The following is a 26,344-nucleotide window of genomic DNA, read 5'->3' as shown; positions in this document are numbered from 1 at the left end:
CCAAGATGGCCAAACTTTGTCTCTCATACTTCGGACATATTGTCAGGAGGGACCAGTCACTGGAGAAGGATATCATGTTTGTTTAGGTGGAGGGTCAGAGAAAAAAAGGAAGACCCCCAACGAGATGGATTGGCCAAGTGGCAACATCGTTGGACTCAAGCGTGGCAACAGTAGTGAGGCTGGTCCAGGATCGGGCAGTGTTTCGTTCTGCTGTGCATAAAGTCTCTATGGATTGGTACTGACTCGATGGCACCTAACAACAACAACATTATTATAAAGGCCATCAGTGGAGTTAGACTGGCCTGGAATTGCATCTGGATTTTGCCTCTTATTAGCTATCCGACTTTAGGTATGTTATTTAGATTTTTCAAATCTGTAGTCTAGTTTTTCTAGGTTATCAGCCATACCTCATAGAACCATGTTGAGAATTAAATTATAAAATACATGTGAGGCAACAGGCACAGTCTTTGGCACACACAAGGTGCCCAGTAAATATTATTAGTTCCTTTTGGGAAGTTCCACTCCACAATTTGGGACTGTTCTAATGTGGTGCTGTAGGATCAGCATTGGACTGTGAACCACAGGGTCAGCAGTTCAAACCCACCAGTTGCTCCTTGGTAAACCTATACAGGATCACTATGAATGGGAACCAACTCGATGGCACCTGACAACAGCAACTCAAGGAGTGGCCCTTACCCACCTTGGCCAATCAGCCAAGGAAGGGATAAACGAGAGAAGAGGAGATTGCACAAAACCTAGTCACTCCAGTCATTTTTATTATTCTTATTTTAAACTTTTGTTGTGAATAGAGTGATCGTTTACATGGGTCCACTCATTTCTTAAAGTACATCTTCAGTTAATTTTCATACCTCCAATTGTTTATGGAAATACTTTGCGCTGTCTTCCTTTCACTGTCAGTGACTGTGGATTCTCAGCCTAAACTTGATTTCATTAAGTCTGCCTTTAAAATAACTTTTTCTTTGATTTATGATGCTTCCGGTCTCACATGTCTTGTCACAGTGGTTTATTGTTCCATCCCATTCTGCTCCTTCAGGCTTTGTGTCAGAGTTAATAGTAGTTGTAATAATAGCTAACTCCTAATGAATGTTGATGATGTGGCAGGCATTGTTCTATACTTTACATATTACCTCTTTTAATCTTCATAACAATCCTGTTGTTGTTGTTAGGTGCCATTGAGTTGGCTCTGACTCATAGTGACCTTATGCACAACAGAATGAAACACTTCCCAGTCCTGCGCCATCCGCCATCCTCACATTTGTTACAGACACTCTGAATTCACCTCGTTGGGGGGTCTACCTCTTTTCCACTGACCCTCCACTTTACCAAGCTTGATGTTCTTCTCCAGGGACTGGTCCCTCCTGCCAACATGCCCAAAGTATGAGATACAAAATCTCAACATTCTTGGTTCTAAGGGACATTCTGGCTGTAATTCCAAGACAGATTTGTTCTTCTGGCAGTCCATGATACTTTCAGTTCTTTACCAACACCATAATTCAAACCCACCAGTTCTTCTCTGTTCTTCTTTATTCATTTTTCTAGTCTTCACACATATATGAGGAGACTGAAAAATACCATGGCTTGAGTTAGGCTCGCCTTAGTCCTCAAAGTGGCATCTTTTCTCTTTAACACTTTGAAAAGTTTTTTGCACCAGAGTTGCCTAGTGCAATTTGATGTCTTGACTACTGCTTCCATGGACATTGATTGTGGATACAAATAAAATGAAATCCTTGACAACTTCATTTTCTTATGTTTATCCTTATGTTGTTTATTGGTCTAGTTGTGAGGATTTTTGTTTTCTTTACATTGAGTTATAATCCATACTGAAAACTATATAAAATAGGTACTCTTATTGTCCACATTTTTCTGAATAAAGAAACTGAAACACAAAGTACCTTGTTTAACATTACATAGCTAGTAAGTGGCAAACTGAAGGTTCAATCATAGGCAGTCTGACTAGAGAGCTCGCACTCTCGATCCATCTTGCAAATCATCTGATTTGCTAGAACCATAGGTATACAGAGGTCCATAAGTGCTAGACTATTACATTTGTGGCTCTCTATATCGTGTTTGGTAAGGTGCAGGGTCAGAGAAAAAGAGGAAGACCCCCAAGGAGATGGATTGGCCAAGTGGCAGCATCGATGGACTCAAGTGTGGCAACAGTAGTGAGGTTGGCCCAGGATCGGGCAGTGTTTTGTTCTGCTGTGCATAAGGTCGCTATGAGTCAGTGCTGAGAACTCGATGGCACCTAACAACAACAACAAATGTCCCTCACCAGGCATATTCACTTCCTTGTATAGTTCTCCTTTTCCCAATCTCTCTAGGTGTAATCATATGACTTGCTTTGATCAATAGTACATTAGCTTCGGTAGTATAGTGGATTATGTGCTGAGCTGCTAACCACAAGGTCAGCAGTTTGAATCTACCAGCAGTCCCAAGGGAGAAAGATGAGGCTTTCTACTCCTGTAAAGATTTACAGCCTCAGAAACCCTATTCAGTGTCATTATGAGTTAGAGCTGGTGCCACGGCACATAACCACCACCATGCATAATGTTGTGTTGTTGCTAAGTGCTGCTGAGTCAGTTTGGACTCATAGTGACTCTACATAGGGTTTCTGATGAGCAAATGATGGGTTTGAACTATCGACCTAGCAGTTAGCAGTCCAGTGCTTACCCTCTAGTGCCATACCAGGATGCATGATGTAAGAGGCTTAAAGTACATGCACACTGGGGTTTGTCCTTTTGGAATGCTACCTTTTGGAACGCTGAGCCCTCTGAGGACATCCAAGATGGTCTTGTGGAGAAGTTCCCTGGAAGAGAATTGAGGAATCAAGCTATGAGCCGGAACTGAGGTCCAGACAGGTGGTTCCAGGAGAGCTGGCCCAGCCATTCTCCAGCCATTTCAGCTATCTCACATGAGGCTCTAGATATTGTGGAGCCGAACAAACCAAGCCCGTTTATACCTTGACCAAATTCCTGACCCATAGAATCATCAACAAGCATAAAATGGTTATTCTTTTTCAAGTCACTGTGTTTGGAAGGATGGTTTATTTTGCTATGCATCAATTAATAATGGAAACAGCTAAGAAGCTAAGGGCAGGCTGGATGTGAAAGATAAAGACCAGGTGGACAAGGATATATGGAGTCAGGAACCCAGAGAGAACTAGAGGTTTGAAACCAGGTGAGTACAGGGACTCCAAGCACCTCAGTGACCAGGAAAAAGGAAGACACAGGCACTCAGACAGAGTACATGGTGGTGTTGTTTAGTGCTGTTGAGTTGGTGCTGACTCAGTGACCCTGTTTAGGGTTTCCAAGGTGGTTGGTGGGTTTGAACCACTGACCTTTCATTTAGCAGTTCAGTGCTTATCTTACTGCACCAGACCAGATGGGTTGTTGTTGTTAAGTGCCATTGAATCAGGCGTGACACATATAGACCCCGAATAGGGTTTCCGAAGAACAATTGGTGAGTTTGAAACGCCTAACTTGTATTCAAATGACCTTATAGTCCAGCGTTTATCCAACAGTGCCACATGGGTAGAGGGTCCAAAACCAAGCAAAATAGGTTTCTAACTGGAGGCCCATGGAAGAGGAAATCTTAAATTCACATAATTAAGAAAGTTCCCGTGAGCCTCTGCCTGATGCTGGAGCAAAGTCAGAGGCCTTATCCAGTGCCCCAACCCAGTTAACCTGCATAAGGGAAAGTTGAGTCTTGGAAGAACCCATCCAAACTGGTCTGAGAAAAGACACTGCGTAGGTGCTCTCTGGAGACATGGTGTGTCTCTGTAAGATAAACACTGGACTGCTATCCTCAAGGTCGGCAATTGAAACTCACCAAATGTTCCTTGGAAACCCTATACGAGTCACTGTGAGTCAGAACCGACTCAAGGGCACTTAACAACCACCGCAGACGCTCTCACGTTTTACCCATAAGCTTTCCTCTCTTCTGTCTTGCCAAGGTGTAGAGTTATTATTTTTTCTTTCCATGATCAGAACAGAAAAGCAGGAAAAGGTTTCCTTGGCAACAATCACATATATGCGCACTCATGCCCATGTGTGCTCTCACACTACAAAACATGGAATGCATGTCCCTAGGCAAACTTTATGTTGTAATCTCATTTTTATTAAAAAAAAAAAAAAAGTCTCTCTCTTTTTATCTTCTGATTTAAAAAGTAATGTGTTGAACAAAATTTGGAAATTACAAAAGGCATATTGTTCTTGTTAGGTATTGTTGAGTAGGTTTTGACTCATAGTAACCCTATGTATAGCAGAATGAAACGTTGTCCAGTCTTGTGCCAACCTTACCATTGTTGCAGCTACTGTGTCAATTTGTCTTGTTGAGGGTCTTCCTCCTTTTCACTGACCCTCTACTTTACCAGTCGTGATGTCCTTCTCCAGGGACTGGTCCCTCCTGATAGCATGTCTATCCACTTCTAAAGCTTTCTAACTGTACTTCTAAGACAGATTTGCTTGTTCTGGGAGTCTAGGATACCTTCAATAGTCTTCACCATCACCATAATTCAAATCCATCCATACTTCTTTGGTCTTCCTTTGTCTAGCCTTCACATGTATATGAGGTGATTGAAAATGCCATGGCTTGGGTAAGGCTCACCTTAGTCCTCAAAGTGACATCTTTACTCTTTTACTGTTTAAAGAATTTTTTGTTTTTTGCAGCAGATCTTTCCAGTGCAATATGTCGTTTGATTCCTTGACTGCTGTTTCCATGGGCACTGATTGTGGATCCAAGCAAAATGAAATCCTTGACAAATTTGCTATTTTCGCTATTTATCATAATGCTGCTTATTGGTCCAGTTGTGAGGATATTTATTTTATTTATGTTGAGATGTAATCCATACTGAAGGCTGAAGTCTTTGATCTACATTAGTAAGATTTTTCCCTCAACAAGCAAGCTTGTGTCATCTTCCTATTGAAGGTTGTTAATGATGTTGCATTCTTTTTCATATTGTCCAGCTTCTCAAATTATTTGCTTAGCAAACAGATTGACTAAGTATGGTGAAGGGATGCAACCCTGTCACACACCTTTCCTAAATTTAAACCATACAATATCCCCTCGTTCTGTTTGAATGATTGCCTCTTGGCCTATATATAGGTCTCACATGAGCGCAAATATGTGTTCTGTTGGTGGTGGTATATGCCACCGAGTTTGTTTCAGTTCAAGGAGACCCTGTATAGGATTTCCAAGGCTGTAAATCTTTACAGGAATAGAAAGCCTCACCTTTCTCCTAATTGTTCTAGAATTCCCATTTTCCACAGTATTGTTCATGATTTGTTATGATCCATGCAGTGCAATGACTGCATAGTCAACAAAGCGCTGAAACATCTCTGGTATTGTCTGCTTTCAGCCCAAATCCATCAGAAATCAGCAGTGATATCCCTCGTCCCACATCTTCTGAATCCATCTTGAATTGCTGGCAGTTCCCTCTGGGTGTACTGTTGCAATTTTTTTTTTTTTTAATGTTTTATTGTGAATTATGTGATAGTTTACATGGGAGAACATTGGTTCTACATTCATTCTATCGTACATCGTCTCATTGTCATGGTTACAATCCCCTCCATGCAATCCTTCCCCCGTGCCCCCCAGGTCTTCAGCGCACAGTCGCTCTCCCTCTCTGGCTCTAAAGTCTCCAGCTGCTCCATCGCTCCACGTCATCATTTCTGCCTCCATTTCAGGCATCACTACTTCTCTGGGTAGGGTCTCTGTCTCTGCTCTTCTCCCTTGATGGTCCTAGGGACCTCTGCTCCTAGACTGAAAAGTTAATCACTCCCCCTCCTTGCTATAAAATGTCTACCTTTACATTTCCAACCCTCACAATCAGTCCTGATAACAATTATTCACTATTGTATCACAAGAGACCCATCTGTATTTCACTGCATCAGCCTCGGCTAGTCAGATTGAATACTGCTCACTGGAGATTCTACCTTCCTCCAGGCCCTCTGGATCTAGGTTCCCTCTTGAAAACTTGTAAGCCAGTCACTTCTTACCTTTGTAGCCCCCCACGCCCCATTTTGGGTAGCCAATGTCCAAGCTGCCCATCCCTGTCTACTCTGTGTGTGGAGGGGGTGGGAATGATTCTTGCTGTTAGGACTTGTTCCCTCTTTTGAGTTACTGCTTCCATAGGTGTAGGTCAAGTTCATCAAATTGTATGAGAATACTTTTTTTTCCTCTTTTTTTTACTTCTGGTTGAGCTCTGATCATCCAGTCATTGAAGCCAGGACAAGTGGGTATTATCTGCAAGTGTGGGTGTTCTTATGCATATGCCCTCTCTTCTTATCAGCTGGACACTTCACTCTCTGCTCTAGTCCTCTGTGGCTATGTCACTGACTCTGGGCCCATGCAAATATTTTTGAGTTATCATCAGCAAAATTGTCCTTATGTGTGATATTAATGATGTTGTCAGATAATTTCCTTACTCTGTTGGATCACTTTCTTTGGAATGGGCAGGAATTTGGATTTAATCCAGATGGTTGGTCAGATAGCTGTCATCCAAATTTCTTGGTATAGATGAGTGAGCACTTCCAGCCTTACATTCATTTGTTGAAACATTGTAACTGGTGTTACACCAATTACTAGAGCCTCCTTTTTGCCAATGCCTTCAGTACAGTTTGGGCTTCTGTCTTCAATACCATTGGTTCTTGACTAAATGCTACCTCCTAAAATGGTTAAATGTTGCCCAATTCTTTTTGACACAGCAATTGTGTATTCCTTTTAGGTTTTTTTGTTTCGTTCATCTTCCAATATCTTGCCTGTACCAAAAACAGACAACAATCAAGCTACTGCCACCCAGTCTATTCTAACTCATAGCACACAAGTAGAACTGCTCCTTAGAGTTTCTGAGACTATGATTTTTTTATGGGAGCTGATCTTTCTTCTGTGGAGCAGATGGTGGGTTTGAACCACTGGCCTTGTAGTTAGCGGCTCGATACCTAACCCATTGTGCCACCAGGACTCCATAGACTCCTTTGATATTGTAACTCAAGGCTTAGATTTTTTTCTTCAATTCTTTTAGCTTGAGATATATCAATCATGTTCTTCCTTTTTAGTTGTCTAAATTAAGGTCTTTGTACATTTTATTATAAGTCTTTACTTTTTTCCCTTAAGATGGCCTTTGAAATCTTCTGTTCATCTCTTTTACTTCATTATTTCTTCTATTTGCTTTGACTACTCTATATTCAAGAGCAAGTTTCAGGTTTCTTCTGACATCCATTTTGGTCTTTTCTTTCTTTCCTGTCTTATTAATGGCCTTCCTCCCCCCACCCCCTCCTTCCTCCACACTTGTCCTTGATGTTATCTCATGCAACTTGTCTGGTCTTCAGTCATTAGTGTTCAGTGAATCAAATCTGTTCTTGACATGGTCTCTAAATTCAGGTGGCATATTTTCAATGTCGTATTTTGGTTCTCATGGACTTGTTTTAATTTTCTTCAGATTCAAATTGGACTTGCATCTGAGTTAAGTTCTGAGTCCGACCCTGGCCTTGTTCTGACAAATAGTATTGAGCTTCTTCATTGTCTCTTTCCATAGATGTAGTTGATTTGATTCCTGTGTATTCCATCTGGTAAGGTCCATGTGTACAATTGTCATTTATGTTGTTGAAAAAAGGTCTGAATTTCCAATAAATAGGTCATTGATCTTGCAAAATTCTATCATCTGTCCTCTGGGGCCATTTCTATCACCAAGCCCATATTTTCAAATACTAATACTTCTTTTTTGTTTCCAACTGTAATATTCCAATCACCAGAGGTTATTATCAATGATTGCATGTTTGATCAACTTTAGACATCAGAAGTTAAAATCTTCAGTTTCTCCATCTTTGGCATTGACAGTTGGTGTGTAAATTTGAATAATAGTCGTATTAACTGGCCCTCCTTATATTATTTAGATATTATCCTATCAGAGATAGTGTTGTACTTGAGGATAGGTCTTAAAGTATTCTTTTTGACAATGAATGTGACATCATTCCTCTTCAATTTGTAATTTCCATTGTAGTAGTAGTTTTTGTTGTTAAGTGCCAATGAATGGGTTTCACCTCATAGTAACCCTATATAGGGTTTCAGAGGAGTGGCTGGTAACCTTGAACTGCTGATCTTGTAATTCAAACTGGCCTTGGAGTCCAGCACATTGTTAGCAGACCATAAGCTCCTCCAATGCAGCAGACCATAAGATTATCTGATGCAAAATGGCCAATACCAGTCCATTTCAGCTCACTAATCCCTAAGATATCTATCTTCAAGAGCTCCATTTTATTTTTCACAACTTGCAATTTTCCTAGATTCATACTTCATACATTCCATGTTCTAAGTATTGCGTGTTTGCAGATTTTTTTTTTTCTTTTTCTTTTTGAGATGTGCCCCATTAGCAAATGAACGTCCCCAAAGCTTTACACTATCCATGTTATTAGGTCAGTTCTACTTTGAGGCGGTAGCTCTTCTCCAGTTGTATTTTGAGGCATTCCACATAAAGGGCTCATCTTTTGGCATTGTACCAGACAGTGTTCTGCTGTCATTCATAAGGTTTTCATTGGCCAGTGTTTTGTTGAAAGCAGTTGCCCGTTTTTTCTTCCTAGTCTGTCTTAGTCTGGAAACTCTGCTGACACGTGTTCATTGTGGTGATTCTGCTGGTATTTGAAATATTGATGGTACAACTTTCAGCATCACAGCACAGTAAGCCACCACAGTAAGACAAGCTGACAAATTAGTGTTGGAAAAAGTATATAGGAAAATAAAATTCACTCCAAAACGCTACCCCAATATAGGGGTATTTTTTTTTCATGATTTTTGTATATACTTAAAAAATTTAAAGTTGCAATTATACTGTGTCTACAATTTTCTAACCTAATTTCTGGGTTATAATAGGATCTTTTGTCCCATTTAATAAACTTTCTTTTGAAATACTGAAAAAGTTATATCATATCCTATCGTATTGTAGTGTATGTATCCACTTATTTGGAGAATATGATTTTTACAGGCTAAATTTAGTTAAAAATGTTGAGATAAACAGCCTTTGTCTGCATTTCCAATTAATTTCTTAGAATAGATATTTATAAACCATATAATTGAGCCAAAGAACATGCCTGTTTTAAAGGACTTTGATACATTTTGCTAAACCAAATTCCTCCTTCACCAGCAGTGTCTTAAGAATACCCATTTCATCATACACTAGCCAATATGAAATCGTTTTATTAACAAACTCTGGCAGTTATCTTTTGTTGTTGTTAGTTTCTCAATTCCTTCAACTATTGGTTTATTCTTTTAATAACGTTTTTATTGTGAATTGAGTGATAGTTTACATGGGAGAACATAGGCTTTACACTCATCGTTTCATTGCATGGTTACAGTCTCTGTGCATCATCATTCAACAGTATTTGCTTCTATTCCCTCTGGGTTTTTTTTTGGGGGGGGGGATGTGGGTGGTGGTGAGATGCACACAAAAACACTCAGGAATATATAATCATTTCAACAACCAAAGGGCACATTCTACAAGCCTGCCTCCTGGATACCAGCATATAGCCTTTCTCTTTCCATGAGTCTAGAGTCCTCAGCTGCTCTATCTCTCCATGCCCTCATCTCTGCTTCCATCTCTGGTGTCGCTGCTTCTCTGGAAATGTAGGGTCCCACGTTACTCTGGTAGCATAGTGGTTACAAATTGGGCTGCTAACCTCACAGTCAGCAATTCGAAACTACCAGCTGTTCCGCAGGAGAAAGATGAGGCTTTCTGCTCCCGTAAAGATTTACAGCCTCAGAAACCCTGTACAGGGTTGCTATGAATCGGAACCGACTCCACGGCACATAACAACACTCCGTTGTGTCAGTGATCTTTTTGACTCATTTTCCCTTTCCCTTCTGTAGAATTTGAAACTTGGCATGAATTGAGAAGCTACTTGGCATTGAATCGCTCAGAATCACATATTAATTGCCCCAGTGGGTGCCTAGTTCATTGCTGAAGGCCCCTTGACCTTTTACTTTGTTTCTAATGAATACCGAAAGGCTCCTGAGCAGATGCATTTTTTCTGGTAGCTTTCTGCCTGAGGCATGCCTGAGGCATGCGGTTGTTCCCTCTACTGCCCTTGCCTGGGAGATTTGCTCAGGCTACATCTATGGAAGGTGGAGGACAGGTTCAGGGATAGGGATTCTGGATTTGGACTGTATATGAATTGCAAATGCAATCATTTTCTACTTTGGTCAATTTATTTGGGAACCTCAGTTTTCCCTTCTGTAATGGGAGTAATAGTACTCAGTCACAGGATTGTTGTACATCCTAAACATGATCAAAGAACCCGTAAATCAAGAATGCTTAAGATGTGATTGTAGAGTTCTGGTGTGGCACTGTAAGATAAGCACTGGACTGCTAACTGCAAAGCTAATGGTTCAAACCCACAAGCCACTTCTTGGAAATCCCATACAGAGTTGCTATGAGTCGGAACCAACTCAGCAGCATGTAACAACAAAACCAGTAAGATCTGGTCGTCAGAAGCCCTTTGGGCACAGTTGTTACGTTCTTGGCTGCTATCCAGATGGGTGCCAGTAGGAACCCACCCAGTGCCTCCGCAGGAGAGAATCCCTGGTAACCTGCTCCAGTAAAGATTACAACCTAAGGGATGCTATGAGGCAGTCGTACTCCGTCACATGGGGTCACCTGAGTCCGAATCAACTGGAAGGACACACAAGACATGATTGTAAGGAAAGCACTCAGAGACCCTTCACTAGTCCTGCCTTCCTCTCGGGCATCACACGTCTTTATTTGCTGCTATCTCTGCCAGGAGTCCTTCCCCAGATTGTTCTCCTCTCTTCATTCAAGTTTCGGCTCAAATCTCACCTAGAGACCTGGGGTCCTGCCAAATACTACAGGTCACCCTACCGCTGTTACTCTTTTGGAGAGCTCTGTTTAAGTGCTTTATTCCTTTCTGAAATGATCTCAGTATTTATGGCTACTTTCATCCCTGTAGCACAAGGGGTACAACATTGGCCTGCTAACTGCAAGGTCGGTGGTTCAAACCCACCAGCTGCTCCCAGGAAGGAAAATGTGGCAGTCAGCTTCTGTAAAGATTTACATTCTCAGAAAACCTAAGGAGCAGTTCTGCTGCGTTCTACAGGGTCGCTGTGGGCCAGAATCTACTCAATGGTAGTGGGGTTGTTTCCCCATTGCCTCCTCTGGAACACTGTGGTTGTTATTAAATGCCATGGGGTTGGTTCCTATCTCATAGAAACCCTGTTTTGGGTTTCTGAGAAGCTGCTGGTAAGTTTGAACCCCTGATCTTGTGGTTCAAACTGACCTTTCGGTCGAGTGCTTATCATACAGCGCCACCCAAAGACTTCACTGGAACATAGGCACCCTAAAGGCAGGCACTATCTGTCCCTGTCTTCAGACCTGAATGCAGTGCTGGTCCAATGCAGGTGCTCCATTATGGAAAGAATCTGCATAAATAAAGTGATTCTTAAGGGGTTAGTAATGGTAGGATCTTTGGAAATTACTGGATTGGCGCAGTGGTTACGTGCTGGGGTCCATGGTTTGAACTCATCAGTTGTTCCATGGGAGAAAGATGAAGCAATGTGCTTCCATAAATATTTGCAACCCAGGAAACCCTGTGGGGCAGCTCTACTATGGAAACCCTGTGGGTTGCTATGGGTTAGAATTGATTTGATGCTAATGGTTTGGGGAGTTCACTGGAGATTAGCTTTCATTTTTTTAAACAACAACAAAAAAGCATTTTAAATTAAGATTTACTTTTGATGGGTCAAAGCTGTGAATATTGTTGTTAGGTTATGGTTGAGTTGATTTTCACTCTTATCAACTCCATATGACAGAGTAGAACTTCCCCATAGGGAAGTTTCTCCCATAGAGCCACTGGGGTCTCTGAGTGGGTTTGAGTCACCAACTTTTCCATTAGCAGGTGAGTGCTTACCCTTTGTGCCACCAGGGCCAATACACTTGAGAGCTAAGGTTGACTAGTCTCTGGGTGATACAAACAATTAAGTCATTTAGCTGTTAGTCAAAGGGTTGGTGGCTCGAGTCCACTCAGAGGTACCTTTGAAGAAAGGCCTGGTGATTTTCTTCTGAATAATCAGCAATTGATAATCTTATGGAGTGCACTTTTGTGCTGATGCACATGGGGTAGCCCCGAGTCAGAGTCAATTCCTTGGCAACTGGTCAGGGTTAAGTTTGTCTGGCAGTTTATTTAGCATCTGATACATATTCTGGGCTTTGGCATCAACTACTCTAGAGAGAATCTCAGCTTCTCCACCCTGTGGCTGTGTGTCCACATTAAGCAATGTTACGCTGCATGCTAAATGGAAATAATACTATCACTTGAGGATTAAATATCATATGTGAAGTGCCTGCAAATAATGGGCATTTAAAAAAGTAGTTCATTGCTTAGGGGCGACTGAGCTTCTGGTAAGAATGACATAAATATTTGGAAACAGATAATGGTGATGGGTGAACCATTTCTAAACATAATTAATTTCACTGAATTGTACATGTAAAAAAATGTTGAAAAAGTAAATATTTTGTTATATATATATTTGTTGTTGTTAAGTGTCGTTGAGTTGGTTCCAACTCATAGCTACCCTGCATAGGGTTTCTGAGGAGCAACTGGTGAGTTTGAAGTTCTGCCGATTTTGCAGTGCTTATCCTACAGAACCACACCAGGACTTCCTCATCTGTATTTGCTGTTGTGGTTACTAAGTACCATCGAGTTAGAAATGAATCCCGATGTTGCATAAAAGACACTCGGTGAGACTAAATTACCTTGGCAAAGCAAAATTTACTCCTGCAAGAGGATGCATGCTCATAGCCGTTCATATAGGAACAGGCCAGTGAGTACACCTAGTGGGCCTTCCACTTGGGTTTTTAATCCCTGACGCGAGTCTCAAGGCTGTGTCTCACCCCATTGGCTAGGGTTTTGACCGCACAATCTTTTCCCTTACCCGATTGGCTAGTTCAATTTTTTAAGGCGCGCATTCCTACTTTAGGAAAAGAAAACAAGAGTGATCATAAATTCTTTACTCCAGGAAGTAGTTAAAAGAAAAAGAGAGCGATCATAAAGTCTTTACTCACTTCAGGAAGTAACCAAAGAAAAAGAGAGAGATCATGAAGTCTTTACTTCAGGAAATTAAGAAAAAAAGGTTACCCGAATACAATAAATAAGATTATAATACATATTGTTGTTGTTGTTAAGTGCCGTCAAGTCGGTTCCGACCCATAGCAACCCTGTATAGAGTTTCCGAGGAGTGACTGGTGAGCTTGAACCACCGACTTTGCACTTCAAATGGCTTTGCAGTCGGGCGCATTAACCCACAGCGCCACACCAAGACTCCATTTTATATATATATATATATGGCTATAATTTTTTAAATTGTGCTGCATATATATTTGTTAAGTGCTATTGAGTTGGTTCCGACCCAAAGTGACCTTGTATAGGGTTTCAGAAGAACAGCTGGTGAGCTTGAACCTCCAAACCTTGTGGTTCAAACCGACTTTGCAGTCCAGCACATTTACCCGATTAGTGCAGTTAAAAAAATAAAAGTTACTCCTGTGTTTAAGGAAACCAATGTCTACATGATGCTAAGCTCTATGAATGAGGGATAGGTAAAATAAATAATATAAACTTTTATTAATTACCTTTCATATTCATGGTGACTAGTGTTCAAATGAAGTCCTGGTGTAGTGCTGTGGGTTAATGCACTGGACTGCAAGGTTGGTTTGAACCGCAAGGTTGATGGTTCAAGCTCACCAACCGCTCCTCGGAAAGTTATACAGGGTCACTATGAGACAGAACAGACTCAACGACACACTTAACAGCAACAATGTTCAAATGGATAATATTGATTTATGGGGCAAAGCTGTCCTCTTGAGCTTTGGAAAGATCTTCCTAGTCTACCTAGATGTTTATCAGATGTATAAAGTTAATATTTCATTAATTTTGGTGGAAGGGCATTATGTGTACGTCGATGTCGCATATGATGCATATAATTAAGGTACCTTTTTGTTGGGAGCGGAAGAAAATTGGGCTTTCCCAAAGAATAGCAGCTTGCTAGCAAAGTTGCTAACAGATTGCTTCTTAATTGAACTTGGGAGGTGAATTATATGGTAAATTAGAAAAAAGAACAACTCCGAATTTAGTGAATTGTTCCATAAAGGAAACTGTGGGATTGAATTGCAAATGCTGGATAGAAACATTTCAGCTAGGCCTCTGGCATCACGGGCTGCTGACCTCCTCTGTTTTGCAGAGAGCCTCACACTGGCCCAGAGCTCTCTTTTCAAGGCCGGCAGGGCATTCTTTCCCAGAGACCAGCTGTAAGCCTGGGTTTATTATGCAAAAGAGTCATTTGAATACAGCCCTGTGACGAATGAAATCTACAAGGTCTTTGCATAGCCTCTCACTGAAGAGATAATTAACCAAAGATCAAATAAGGGATATAGGATTTTTTCCAAATACTTTTTGTCATGTAATCTCACCTAAGGAAAAATGTACCCCTCTGGTAGTGTAGTGGTTAGGAGTTGGGCTGCTAACCTCAAGGACAGCAGTTTGAAACTACCAGGCTTTCTGCTCCTGAACTGATTCTTGTGGCCCACCACCACCACCACCATACCCTGAGTACATCTTCCCTTATCTTTATTTGCATTGGAATCCTGGTGGGGCGCTGAGGGTTAATGGGTTGGACTGCAAGGTTGGTTTGAACTGCAAGGTCGGTGGTTCAAGCTCACCAGCTGCTCCTTGGTCACCCTGTACAGGGTCATTATGAGTTGGAACTGACTTGATGGCACTTAACACCAACAACATATTTTCTTGTTCTCTGGTGCCCACAGCTGGAGTTACAGCTAGCCACACTGTCTTACTCATTTGCTAGTTTTACTAAAACAGAGAAACTTTACGTGAATTGAGGTGTGAGAAATGACTTTAAAAAAAAAAAAAAAAGTTCTGGCTAGTTTTATTATTTTTTTTTAAATTGCATGATTTTTTGGGCATGCTTCTAGTGATATCGGAATCACCTGAATCAATGGTAGCCAGTGTGCAGCCTCTGTAGTATTTTCCACATGCTGTGCCCAATTCAATATTATTACCACTGTAGATATGGACAGCAGTTTTGGCCAACATGACTTAGTACTTTATCTCGGATTTCTTCAAGGTCAGGCAGTTGTTGGCGAGGATGTACAGTTTTGCTTTGCCTTGCCTGATCATTTTTAAGGTAAAGCCTAGAGTTGCTCTACTCCAGGGCATTTTCATCTTCTTTGTGGCCAGCATCTTCCTGCCTTAGGTCGGGGGTGGCACCCAACCAAGAGCAGTTGCAAAATGAGAAATGGCTTTTCTTAGTGTCTTCAATGCCAATTCTTCCATTCTTGGTGCGCTTCGGTGAGGCAAGGTTGGTGGTAAGAAAATCTTAGGAATTGAGGCTTCATTTTACAGTGTTCTCTGAGCGGCAAACCTCAACCTTGGTTGCATCTTAGAATCACCTGGGGGAGGTTTTAAAAATCCTAGTGCCCAGTTGTTAGAACTGAATGGTTTAAAATCAACAAAGGTGTGCGTCAGAGTTGTGTCCTTTCACCATACTGCTTTAATCTGTATGCTGAGCAAATAATCCAAGAAGATGGATTATTTGAAGAACGACCTTGCTTGCTGAAAGAGAAGATCAAAGACTACGGCCTTCAGTATAGATTACACATCAGTATAAAGAAAACGAAAATCCTTACAACTGGACCAATAAATAACATCATGATAAATGCCAAAGCCTTCATTTTGCTTAGATCCACAATCAATATTTGAGGAAGCAGCTTTCAAGAACTCAAATAATATATTGCATTAGACATATCTGTTGCACAAGACCTCTTTAAAGTGTTTAAGAGCAAAGCTATCAGTTTGAGAACTAAGGTGCACCTGACCCAAGCCATGGGATTTTTCAGTCACCTCATATGCATGTGAAAGCTGGACAGTGAATAAGGAAGACTGGAGAAGAATTGATGCATTTGAGTTATGGTGTTGGAGAAGAATGTTAAAAGTACTATGAACTGCCCAAAGAACAAATAAACCGGTGTTGGATGACGTACAACCAGAATGTTCCTTAGAAGTCAGGATGGCAAGACTTTGTCTCTCATACTTTGGACATGTTATCAGGAGGGGCCAGTCCCTGGAGAAGGTCATCATGCTTGGTAAGGTGGAGGGTTAGTAAACAAGAGGAATACCTCCAATGAAAGGAGCTCTGGTAGCGTAGTGGTTACGAATCGGCCTGCGAACCTTAAGGCCAGCAGTTCGAAACTACCAGTTGTTCCGCGGGAGAAAGAAGAGGCGTTCTGCTCCTGTAAAGATTTACACCCTCGGAAACCCTGTACAGGGTTGCTATGGGTCGGAACCGACTCGACGGCACTTAACAACAACAACAACCTCCAATGAAAAGGACTGACAGTGCCAACAGCAATGACCCAAACTTAATGACAATTGTAGGGCCTGGCAGTGTTTCTTTCTGTTGGGCATAGGGTCCATATGAGTCAGAACCGACTTGACAACATCTAACAGCAACAATAAATGCCTAGGCACAGTGGCTAAGCACTTAGCTGCTAGTACCCACCACCGAGCTCAGGAGAAAGATTACAGCCTTGGAAAACCTAGAGGGCACTTCTACTCTATGTCATAGGGTCGCTAGGACTTGGAATGAACTTGACAGCAATGGGTACTCCAGAGGTGGAGTCCCTGGCAGGCATGGACAGTACTGATGGTAAAGGTTGGCAGTTGGAATCCACCTAGAGACAGCTCAAAAGAACGGTCTGGTGATCTGCCTCCAAAAGTCATAGCCTTGAAAACCCTCCAGAGTACAGTTCTACTCTGCAACATATGGGGTCGTCATGAGTTGGAATTGACTCAGGCAACTGGTTTTTGTTTGGTACCAGTGGTATCAGCAGTTTTTAAAAACTTCCTTGGTAATTCCAAAATGTAGTCAAGGTTGAGAGCTACTGTTCCAAGAGTATCTGCCTCCTTCCCTCCATAAAAGCTAAGACAAATTTTCCCATCAGTAAGACTAAGGAGCTCTGGTAGCATCGTGGTTAAGAATCGGGCTGTGAATCACAAGGTTAGCAGTTCGAAACTACCAGCTGTTCCTTGGGAGAAAAGAGGAGGCTTTCTGCTCCCATAAAGATTTATGACCTCAGAAACCCTGTACAGGGTCACTATGAATCAGAACCAACTCCACGGCACATAACAACAACACAAGGCTTAGCTAGAAATGATTGCAGTCTCTTTCTAAACACCGTCTGCCTGACTTAACTATACCCATCAATCCAACACGTATCGTATTGAGGACCTGAGATGTCTTGAGCACAGTGCTGGATATTCATTGTTGGACAAGACAGTGCTTAACAAGACAAGCTTCCTTCTTTCAAGACCCTAAAAGTTCAAAAGTACACTACACTGGATTTCACTGAGTAAACAGGAGATCCCAGTACCTTGTGGTGAAGGTTAGGAGGTGGGAGTTTAGAAGAGGGGCTTCTAACTCTAATTGGTTATAGGGCAGCTTCCCAGAGGAGATAGTATCCAAGCTGAGACTTGAAGGACCAGGTGAACAGGTGGATGTAGTGGAGAAAGATGCAATAGAAAATAGAAGTTCAAGTTGCTCTACATACCTTAGGGTGACTGGAGTACACAGAGGGAGAAAATGAGGTGTTTCATGAGGGCCTCATTGTGAGGGGCATCACCACGAGGGGCTTCATCAGTCACATTGTTTTTGGTAGGTGCCCTTGAGTCAGGTTCTTCTCACAGCTACACCGTATGGCCCCATAGAGTTTTCTAGTATGTCATCTTTACGGAAGCTGATTGTCAGGTCTTTTAAAAGAGCCACTGGGTGGGTTTGAACACCAACCTTTCAGTCATTCTGTTGTTGTTATTAAGTACTGAGAAGTTACTTCTGACTCATGGCGACCCTGTGTAGGATTTACAAGGGACAGCTGATGAGTTTGAACTGCTGATCTTGTGGTTAGCAGCAGCCCATTGCTTATCCTACAGTGAGTGTCACATTAGGACTAGGAGCTGGAATTCATCCTGAGGCAGAGGAAGTCATGAAAGACTTTCTTGTCAGTTACAGACCACTGTAAATAATTCCAGGTGGATCCAGGCCCCACCACACTGGAAACATGAGGTCTGCCACCCTTTTAAGAACAGCTTTGTTGGTAAGACGGATGGCAGAGAAGGGATTCGTGTGTTTGTTTTTTTAAACTTTTTATTGCGATTTGAATGAAAGTTTACTGAGCAAATTGGTTTTCCATTCAACAATTTGTGCACATTTTATTTCATAATATGGATTGCAATCTCCTCAATGTATCAGCACTCTTCCCACTTCCTGTGTTTACCGTTTCCATGTGTCCTTCTTTCTTATCCATTTCTGACTGCTGAGCTTTGTTGTTCTTGCTAAGTGTTGTTGAGTCAGTTTCGACCCAGAATGACCCTGTATAGAGCTTTTGAGGAGCGTCTGGTGAGCTTGAACCGCCAATCTTGTGGTTCAAACCGACCTTGCGTCTAGCACATTAACCCACAACACCACACCAGAGCTCCTATGGTTCTTCTAAGGACTGGGTACTTCCTCTGGTGATGGTGGTGTGCTGTGGCGTCTGTTCCAACTCATAGCAATCTTGAATAGAGGCTGTAAATATTTACAGGAGCAGAAAGCCTCATCTTTCTCCCACGGAACAGCTGGTCCTTTTGAACTGCTGGACTTGAGGTTAGCAGCCTGATTTGGAACCACTGAAGTGACTTGCGTTCTTAATGGCCCATGGCCCCAGCCTCTATCCCTGACTTCCCATATCCTCTCACAGGCCTCCTGGCAAATGCTTCATGTTCCTTAGGAATCATCAGCCTTTACTAGGTACCCCATTTCTCTCCTTGTTCTCATTTCTGGGATCAGACAAGATCTGCCTCTAGCTTTCACTGTTTCCTGATTATCTCCATATCCTCAAGACAGGAAAGTGACTTCACTTCTGGGAGCTGTGGTTTCTTCATCTAAATGAGATGATACTAGTGCCTTTGTCACTGCGTCGTTATGAGACTTGAACTAGGAATCCTAACTCAAGTAAAGCACAGGTAGCCCTTAGCACTGTTCTTAGTACATGGCCAACACCATAATGGTGCTTAGTAAACACTGATTCTTTCCTCCTCTGTTTACAGGGGGCAGGGTGCTCTGTCTCCCCTTCCTTCCTCCATTCACCCAAACTTTTGCTCCTATTTTAATTTCAAATGCCAGATCGCCAAAGAAATCCAAGACTCTTGTCTTCTTACTATGAACTGTAGTCTTTCTTCTGTCCTTAGAAGGCCCCCTTGCACACAGCCTCCAGTGCACCTTGAACCAGGGCTGTGCCCAGGTGCCCTAACTGGGCTGTACTTCTGGTCCCCACACCCATTTTGCAGGAACCAAGCAGGTCAAAACGTGCTTATCTTCCAGCTGTATATGAAATCTCATCCCAAATCTCAACTTTTTTGACCTGCTCCTCCTTCCCACTTCTAATAACCCTGCCACATATAAAGCCTACACAACTATAAAGCCCTTTCAGGTCCACTGACTCAAAACGACTCCATCTGGATCATTCAGGATTAGAGCTAAAGTCCTGAAAATGACCTGCAAGGCTCCACTTGATCTAACCCTTCAGGCCCTGCGCTGTTCCGCTGACATCGGGATCTACAACTCCCTTTCACCTTTGCTCATTCCATTCCATTCCACACCTCCCAACCCAGGGCCTTTGTGCCTTCTGTTCTGCTAGTTTGGAATGCAAGAGCATATCCCCAGATAATCCCAGACTCTTTGACTCATTTTCTCCAGCTGGTCCGCCTTGCTTTTGTACCTTACATGAAACAGCAACTCATGCATCCCTGGTATTCACTGTCACCTTCACTCTCAACAACTGACTTATATATTTACGTGCCTATTTGTTATTCATGTTCTTCCCCACCCTCCATCATAATATAATTTCCATGAGGTCAGGGTAGAGTTTGTTCAATGCTGTATCCTAGCAGCAGGAATGGTGTCTGTCATGTAGCAGGTGTTTGATAAATATTTGTTGAATGAGTGAATGCCTAAACAAACTTACTACCTCATTTGATCCTCGAAACAGCCCATTTGGCAGATGAAATATGTTAATACTCGCAGTGTTATCCAAAGCTACCCCCCACCCCCCGCCCCCCGCAGTAAAGGCTCAGTTAGGCTTTGGGCTCTAGGTGCTCCTTCAGTACACACATGGCATATACCTCTTCTGGCCAACAATTTTCATACCATCAGGATTCAGGATTCCCCCTGACCTTTAGCCTAAGAGGAAATGATATCGCAAGTGGAAGAATCCCCAGAGGGCGGGGCGCTGGCAGCGGACTCTCCGGCAGCTGCAGGGAGTGTGTAAGTAGATTCCAAGTTGGCTAGAAAGGCAGCCTAATGAGCAGGATGCAGGCACGCAAGGATATCAGCACGCCCCACGCGGCTCTAGGCGCGGAGCCTCCCAAATCTGCCCTGCTCTAGCAGGACCTTTCTCAACAGGAGATGCAGCAACTGCAGTCACTACCCAAGTAGCAGTCATGGAGGGGGGAGAGGTGGTCTGCTGGTTGTTGGGATGTAGGACCACATGACCCTTGATATCTAAAGGCCTGGGTTTCATGTTTGGGAGAGAAACATTGTGTGTGAACCTTTGTTGAACAGCAGTGGCCAGTCAGTGGGTTTCTGACCAGGAGACCCATGTCCAGAGCCCTTAGCTCTCCTGTTATCAGTGGGGAGACCCCCTGTGTCTCACTTTTCTTCTCTGTAAAATGGACTTTTACTCTGTATGCCAAAGAACGTTTTAATCAGAATCAAAGGGGATATGGGAAAACTGCTTTGTAAATTGTAAGTTTCCATACAAAGAGCCCTGGTAATGCAATGGTTAACCACTTAACTGCTAACCAAAAGGTTGGCAGTTCAAATTTCCGTAGCAGCTCCAAAGGACAAAGACCTATTGATCTGCTTCCCTAAAGAAGATTGTTGTTAAATGCCATCGAGTCGGTTCAGATCATAGTGACCCTGTATAGGGTTTCCAAGGAGCAGCTGATGTGTTTGAACCCCTGATCTTGTGGTTCAAACTGATCTTGCAGTCCAGTGCTTTATCCCACAGTGCCACACCAGGACCTAGAAAATCCTATGGGGCAGTTCTGTTTTGTCAAATGGGATCTTTCTGAGTCAAAATCAATTTGACACACCTATCAACAGCAAGGAGTCCTGGTGTGGCGCTGTGGGTTAATGCGCCAAACTGCAAAGCCATTTCAACTGCAAGATTGGCGGTTCAAGCTAACCAGCGGCTCCTTGGAAACCCTATACAGGGTCTCTGTGGGTCGGAATCAACTCGACTATAGCACTTAACAACAACATCAACAGCAAGGTTGTATACAAATCTAAGAAATAACTTTGTATTTGTGAATAATACTAGATTGGCCTGTAGTTACTTTGATTTGGCTTTATCTGTATAAATGGTCTCTACGGAACGTAAGCTTTGTCTTCAGATCTGCTCCCATACGAAGCCTTCCCCATCTCCAGTGAAGGATGGCACTACCTGCCCAGTGGCCCACTCCAAAGTTAGGAGTCCTTGGTGGTCTTTCTCATGTTGAACAGACTCCAGATGGGAGAGTATCCTGTTAACATTCTGTCTTCCTTATGGAGGTGGAGATGAGAGTGCTAACTTTGAGGCTCACTGTTAAGTTTGTAAATTTGATTCCACATGGCTTTATTCAGGTCAAGGAAAGGAATACTTCTATTAATTTGCTATTTTTTTGTATAGCTGTAAGGAAGCAAGTTCTTTTTACCCTGGGGTCTGAAACAGAGCCCAGCACATGGTGTTGTTGTTAAGTGCCACTGAGTTGATTCCTACCCATAGCGACCCTGCATAGGGTTTCTGAGGCTGTAAATCTTTACAGGAGCAGAAAGCCTCATCTTTATCCAGCGGAACCGCTGACCTTGAGATTAGCAACCCGATTCATATCCACTATGCTACCAGAGTTCCTTTGGCACATGGTAGGAACTCAATAAACCTTTGCTGAGCAAATCTTTACTCATCTACAGCGGTTCTGATCAGCCCCAGGGCCTTGATTTGGGTATGATTCCTCATTCTTTTAGTCATGATACAATGAAGACTGTTGTGTCCTCATGTTCTTTTCTTCTCCATTCTTCTAGGTGGACCTGAAGAACAGCCATCTGAGAGCTGGCCCAACACTACAGTCAGGAATACCAGCATCGAGACAAAGGGTAATGGGAATCCCCACGCAGACCTTCGGGTACCTTTCAACCTACTATCTTAGTGGCTGAAATGGACCAGACACCCCAAAGTCTGTGCACATGAGGGAGTGCTGCTGTCTTTTGTTGCGTGGGGCTGTCTGTCTGTAGACAGAGACGGTAGCTTGAGGACTGTAAGGCCTTTAGTTAAACTCTGCTCTCTTGACTTGACTTTTCTTTTTTGAGCTTGTAAATTGAAGCCAAGGAAAGAAAGGATGATGAGGCTTTGGGAATTTAGGTACAGAAAAGAAGGAGTGGGCAAGGGAGGCAGGGGAAGAAAATAAATCTGGAGTGGGGGCTGTGAGGGAAGGAGAGCTTCCAGACTAAGTAAGGGACTTCATTTAAAGGACAGGTGAGGTTGCTGGTTATTGGTGGGCCAGTGCTCCAAGGAGCCTGTCAGTGCACACACAGACAGCATAGTCTAGCATAGTCTACCGATTCCATGTTTCTAACCGTGAGATTACCATGAGGTATTTCACTCAAAGTGTATTTCTTATGGAGGAGCGTTTCCTGGTCAGAAGCTGTGCTGGAGGACAGAGGCTACTGCTGGGCTTCAGTCTGACCTACTCCCTGCGGAATCAGAGCTCATAACCACAGTCCTTCTGCTACATAAAAATAGCTGCAGAGCAAAAGGAATGTTTCTTAAATGCTAGATGTCTATGTTTTAGAATGTTTATGGAAGGGTGAAATTGAAGCCATCATTTGCTTTATTTGACACTTTTGCTTTAATAGTATTTTATGCTTTCTATACCTACACATGTCACAAGGATGCTTATCATCCTGTAATTTTTAGTGTTGTCTTTCTTCTTCTTCTTCTTGTTTCTTTTAACTTGGCTAATCCTTCACTTCTTTTCTCCTCATATCACTCCTTCCCAAGTAATGCATATAAACAACTTTGCATGTGCCCTTCCATGCCTTATAGTCACATAGATGTACACATAACATATACAAAAATACATATAAACAGATATAAACTTATGTCATTGATTTTTCTAAAGTGGGATCAGATGAGAGAGCTTTAAAAGTTTTATGGAAAAATTCCATTATCTCTTTAACAAAAAAACCCCACCTTTATTGTGAATTGAGTTTGCATGGCAGAAGATCGGTTTTGTACTCAATCAATTGTTTTTCATTACAATGATTACAATCCCCTCCATGCAACATTGATTAAGAATATTAGCTTTCGTTCCCCCTTTTTTTTTAATGTACACAAAATGACGCAGGAATATATAATTGTTTAAACAACTGAAGGGCACATTTTGCAAGCCATCCTCCTGACCGCCAGCACACAGCCTTTCTCTTTCCCTGAGTCTAGAGTCCTCAGCTGCTCTGTCTCTCCATACCATAATCTCTGCCTCCATCTCTGGTGTCGCTGCTTCTCTGGTTAGGATCCCATGTTCTTCTCATGCTCTTCCCTCTTGATAGTCCTAGGGTCTTCTGTTCTGGAATGTAAGATTAATTACTACCTTTTTGTTACACAACTTCTACTTTTACAGCTGTGACAATCACAATTAGTTATGATAACAATTACTCACTATTGAATCAAAAGAATCCTATCCCTATCTCCTTTTACCAGACACATCTAGATAAGATGAAAACTGTTTAGTGGGGATTCTACCTTCGCTCCCTCACTCTGAAACTAAACTCCATCTTGAAAACTTGTAAGCCAGCCCCTTATTATGCCTTTATAGTCTCTCCCCCACCCCCGTTTTAAGTAGACAGTGTCTAAGTTGCCCATCCCTATCAATCCTATGTATGGAGGGGATAGGCTTGATCTTTGATGTGAAGGCTCAGTCCCTCTTGGCTGGTATTTTGAGCTACTATATCTATAAGTATAGGTCAAGTTCATCAAATTGTAGCAATTCATACTTGCTTCTCATATCAAATTTCTTTATCTTCTTCTAATCGAGTTCTGGTTATCAAGCCATTGAAGCTAGGTCAAATGGGTACTATCTGCAAGTTTTGGGGTTCTTGTGCACCTCCCCCCACTTCATATCAGCTGGACGTTTCACTCTCAGCTCTAGCTCCCAATGGCTAGGTCAGTGTACATGGGCTCAGGAGTCCCCAAGTCTCCCCAGACTTTGGACCAGCCAGGCCTTCCTCTTCTCTGTCTCATCTTAAGGTTGACAGGAGTCTGTGGAACATGGTCTAACTCATCCCATGTCTTCATTACTCCTTTCCCCAACTTCCACTCAAAAGTAGACCAATGCGGTCACCAACGAGCTTACAGGCCTGCTCATGTGTTCTCTTTGAGTTTCAGTCTTGGAATGGGGTTTGTCCTAAAGGAACTTGATGGCTTTCCTTGAGGGCTCCTAGGTGAACAGCTTACTTGTTCTTGTAATAGTTAGTCTGTTTCTCCCCCCCTCTCCCCCCCCCCCCCCCGCTGGTCCTTCTTTCAAGAAGTGTCTACTGTTCCTGTTCCTCTAGCTGCTCCAGAGAAGCAGAGATGCCTGAGATGGAGACAGAGATGATGACGTGTAGTGATGATGAAGCGGCTGGGGACTTTGGATCCAGAGAGGGAGAGGGACTGGGGGCTGAAGACTTGGGGGAGAGGGGAGAGTGTAGGGTGCGGGTTTCTAGGGTATAGGCTTTGGTCGGTAGATGATGCATGGAGGGGATTGGAACCATGACAATGAAATGATATACGATGGAATGAATGTGAAACTAAAGTTCTCTCATGTAAACTGTCATACACGTCATCATCTCTGTCTCCATCTCAGGCATCTCTTCTTCTCTGGATAGGGTCCCGCTCTCGGCTCTTCTCCGTTGATGGTCCTAGAGACCTCTGCTTCTAGACTGGAGAAATAATCACTTCCTTCCTTGCTACAAAATGTCTACCTTTGCATTTCCAACCCTCATAATCAGTCCTGATAACCATTATTCCCTACAGTATCATGAGTTACCCATCTGTATTTCATTTCATCAGCTCTGCCTAGACAGACTGGATAGTAGTCACTGGTGATTCTGCCTTCCTCCATGCCCCCTAGCTCTAGGTTCCCTCTTGAAAGCTTGTAAGCCAGTCACTTCTTGCCTTTGTAGTCCCCCTCCCCATTTGGGTATCCAGTGTCCAAGTTGCCCATCTCTGTCTACTCTGTGTGTGGAGGGAGTGGGAATGTTTCTTGCTGTAAGGATTTATTGCCTCTTTTGAGTCACTGCATTTGTAGGTATAGGTCAAGTTCATCAGATTGTATCAGCTCAATCTTTTTTTTTCCCCTCTTCTTTCTTCTCCTGCTTGAGCTCTGATCATCCAGTCATCCAGTCCAGGTCACGTGGGTACCATCTGCAAGTGTGGGTGTTCTTGTGCCCATGCCCTCTCTTCCCATCAGCCGGTAGCTCCACTCTCCACTCTAGTCCTCCGTGGCCACGCCACTGACTCTGGGCCCAGGAGTCCCCGGGTCTCCTCACACTGCTTGCCGACCAGGTCCCCAGCTGGGTCCACAGTAGCCCACTGAACATTGTAAGGCTTAGCTTGCCGCTTCATTGCTGCTTTTACCCCACTTCCCCCTATCGGTGATGTGTGTGGTCACCAATCAGAGCGTGTATTTCCGTTGAGTCTTAGTCTTGGAAGGGGGTTTGCGTTGAGAGGACCCGACCACTTGCCTTGATGTTTCCTAGGGAAGCGATTTGTTTGCTCTTGTAGTAACAATCCATCTGCCTCTATTGTTTTGTATTTTTCCTGTTGGTCTTTCTTTCAAGAAGTATCTTTTGTTCTTCTCACCGCTCCAGGCTGGTCTGCTTGTCCTTTTAAGTGGAGATTTCTCATCTCTGGAGATCTGGATGTGGTTCAGGTTTCTACCTATGGTTTTATGTATTGCAAAGGCTCCACAGGAAGCCTCATTCACTGGGTATGCTGTAGCCCCATTTTAGGTATTTTCCAATGAGTTGTAGGCAGAAGATGGACTTACAAGTCTTCTAGTGTGATGTTTCTGACTATTCCTTTCTCTCCCCCTCCAGTGTCTACTCTATATTATAATGCAAGGAAAACCAAGATTCAAAAAACAGCCAAGCACCTTAACACGATTCCCCACCCCCACCCCCCATTCCAACCATGACTCAA

The 26,344-nt window shown here is 42.8% G+C and overlaps 1 protein-coding gene across 1 annotated transcript in view; it reads left to right on the top strand.

Moving 5' to 3' along the window:
- Positions 1–26,344, top strand: part of TLL2 (tolloid-like 2) — a 192,905-nt gene that overhangs the window by 71,455 nt on the left and 95,106 nt on the right. Inside the window, exon 3 of the mRNA XM_006831190.1 lies at positions 22,189–22,260. Within this exon, the coding sequence (XP_006831253.1) occupies positions 22,189–22,260 (72 nt within the window). The remainder of the gene's footprint in view (positions 1–22,188; positions 22,261–26,344) is intronic.

Source organism: Chrysochloris asiatica, unplaced genomic scaffold (genome assembly GCF_000296735.1).
Source record: "Chrysochloris asiatica unplaced genomic scaffold, ChrAsi1.0 scaffold00003, whole genome shotgun sequence".
NCBI lineage: Eukaryota > Metazoa > Chordata > Mammalia > Afrosoricida > Chrysochloridae > Chrysochloris > Chrysochloris asiatica.
The sequence above is the reverse complement of the archived record's forward strand: the minus strand, read 5'-3'. Positions and strand labels throughout refer to the sequence as shown.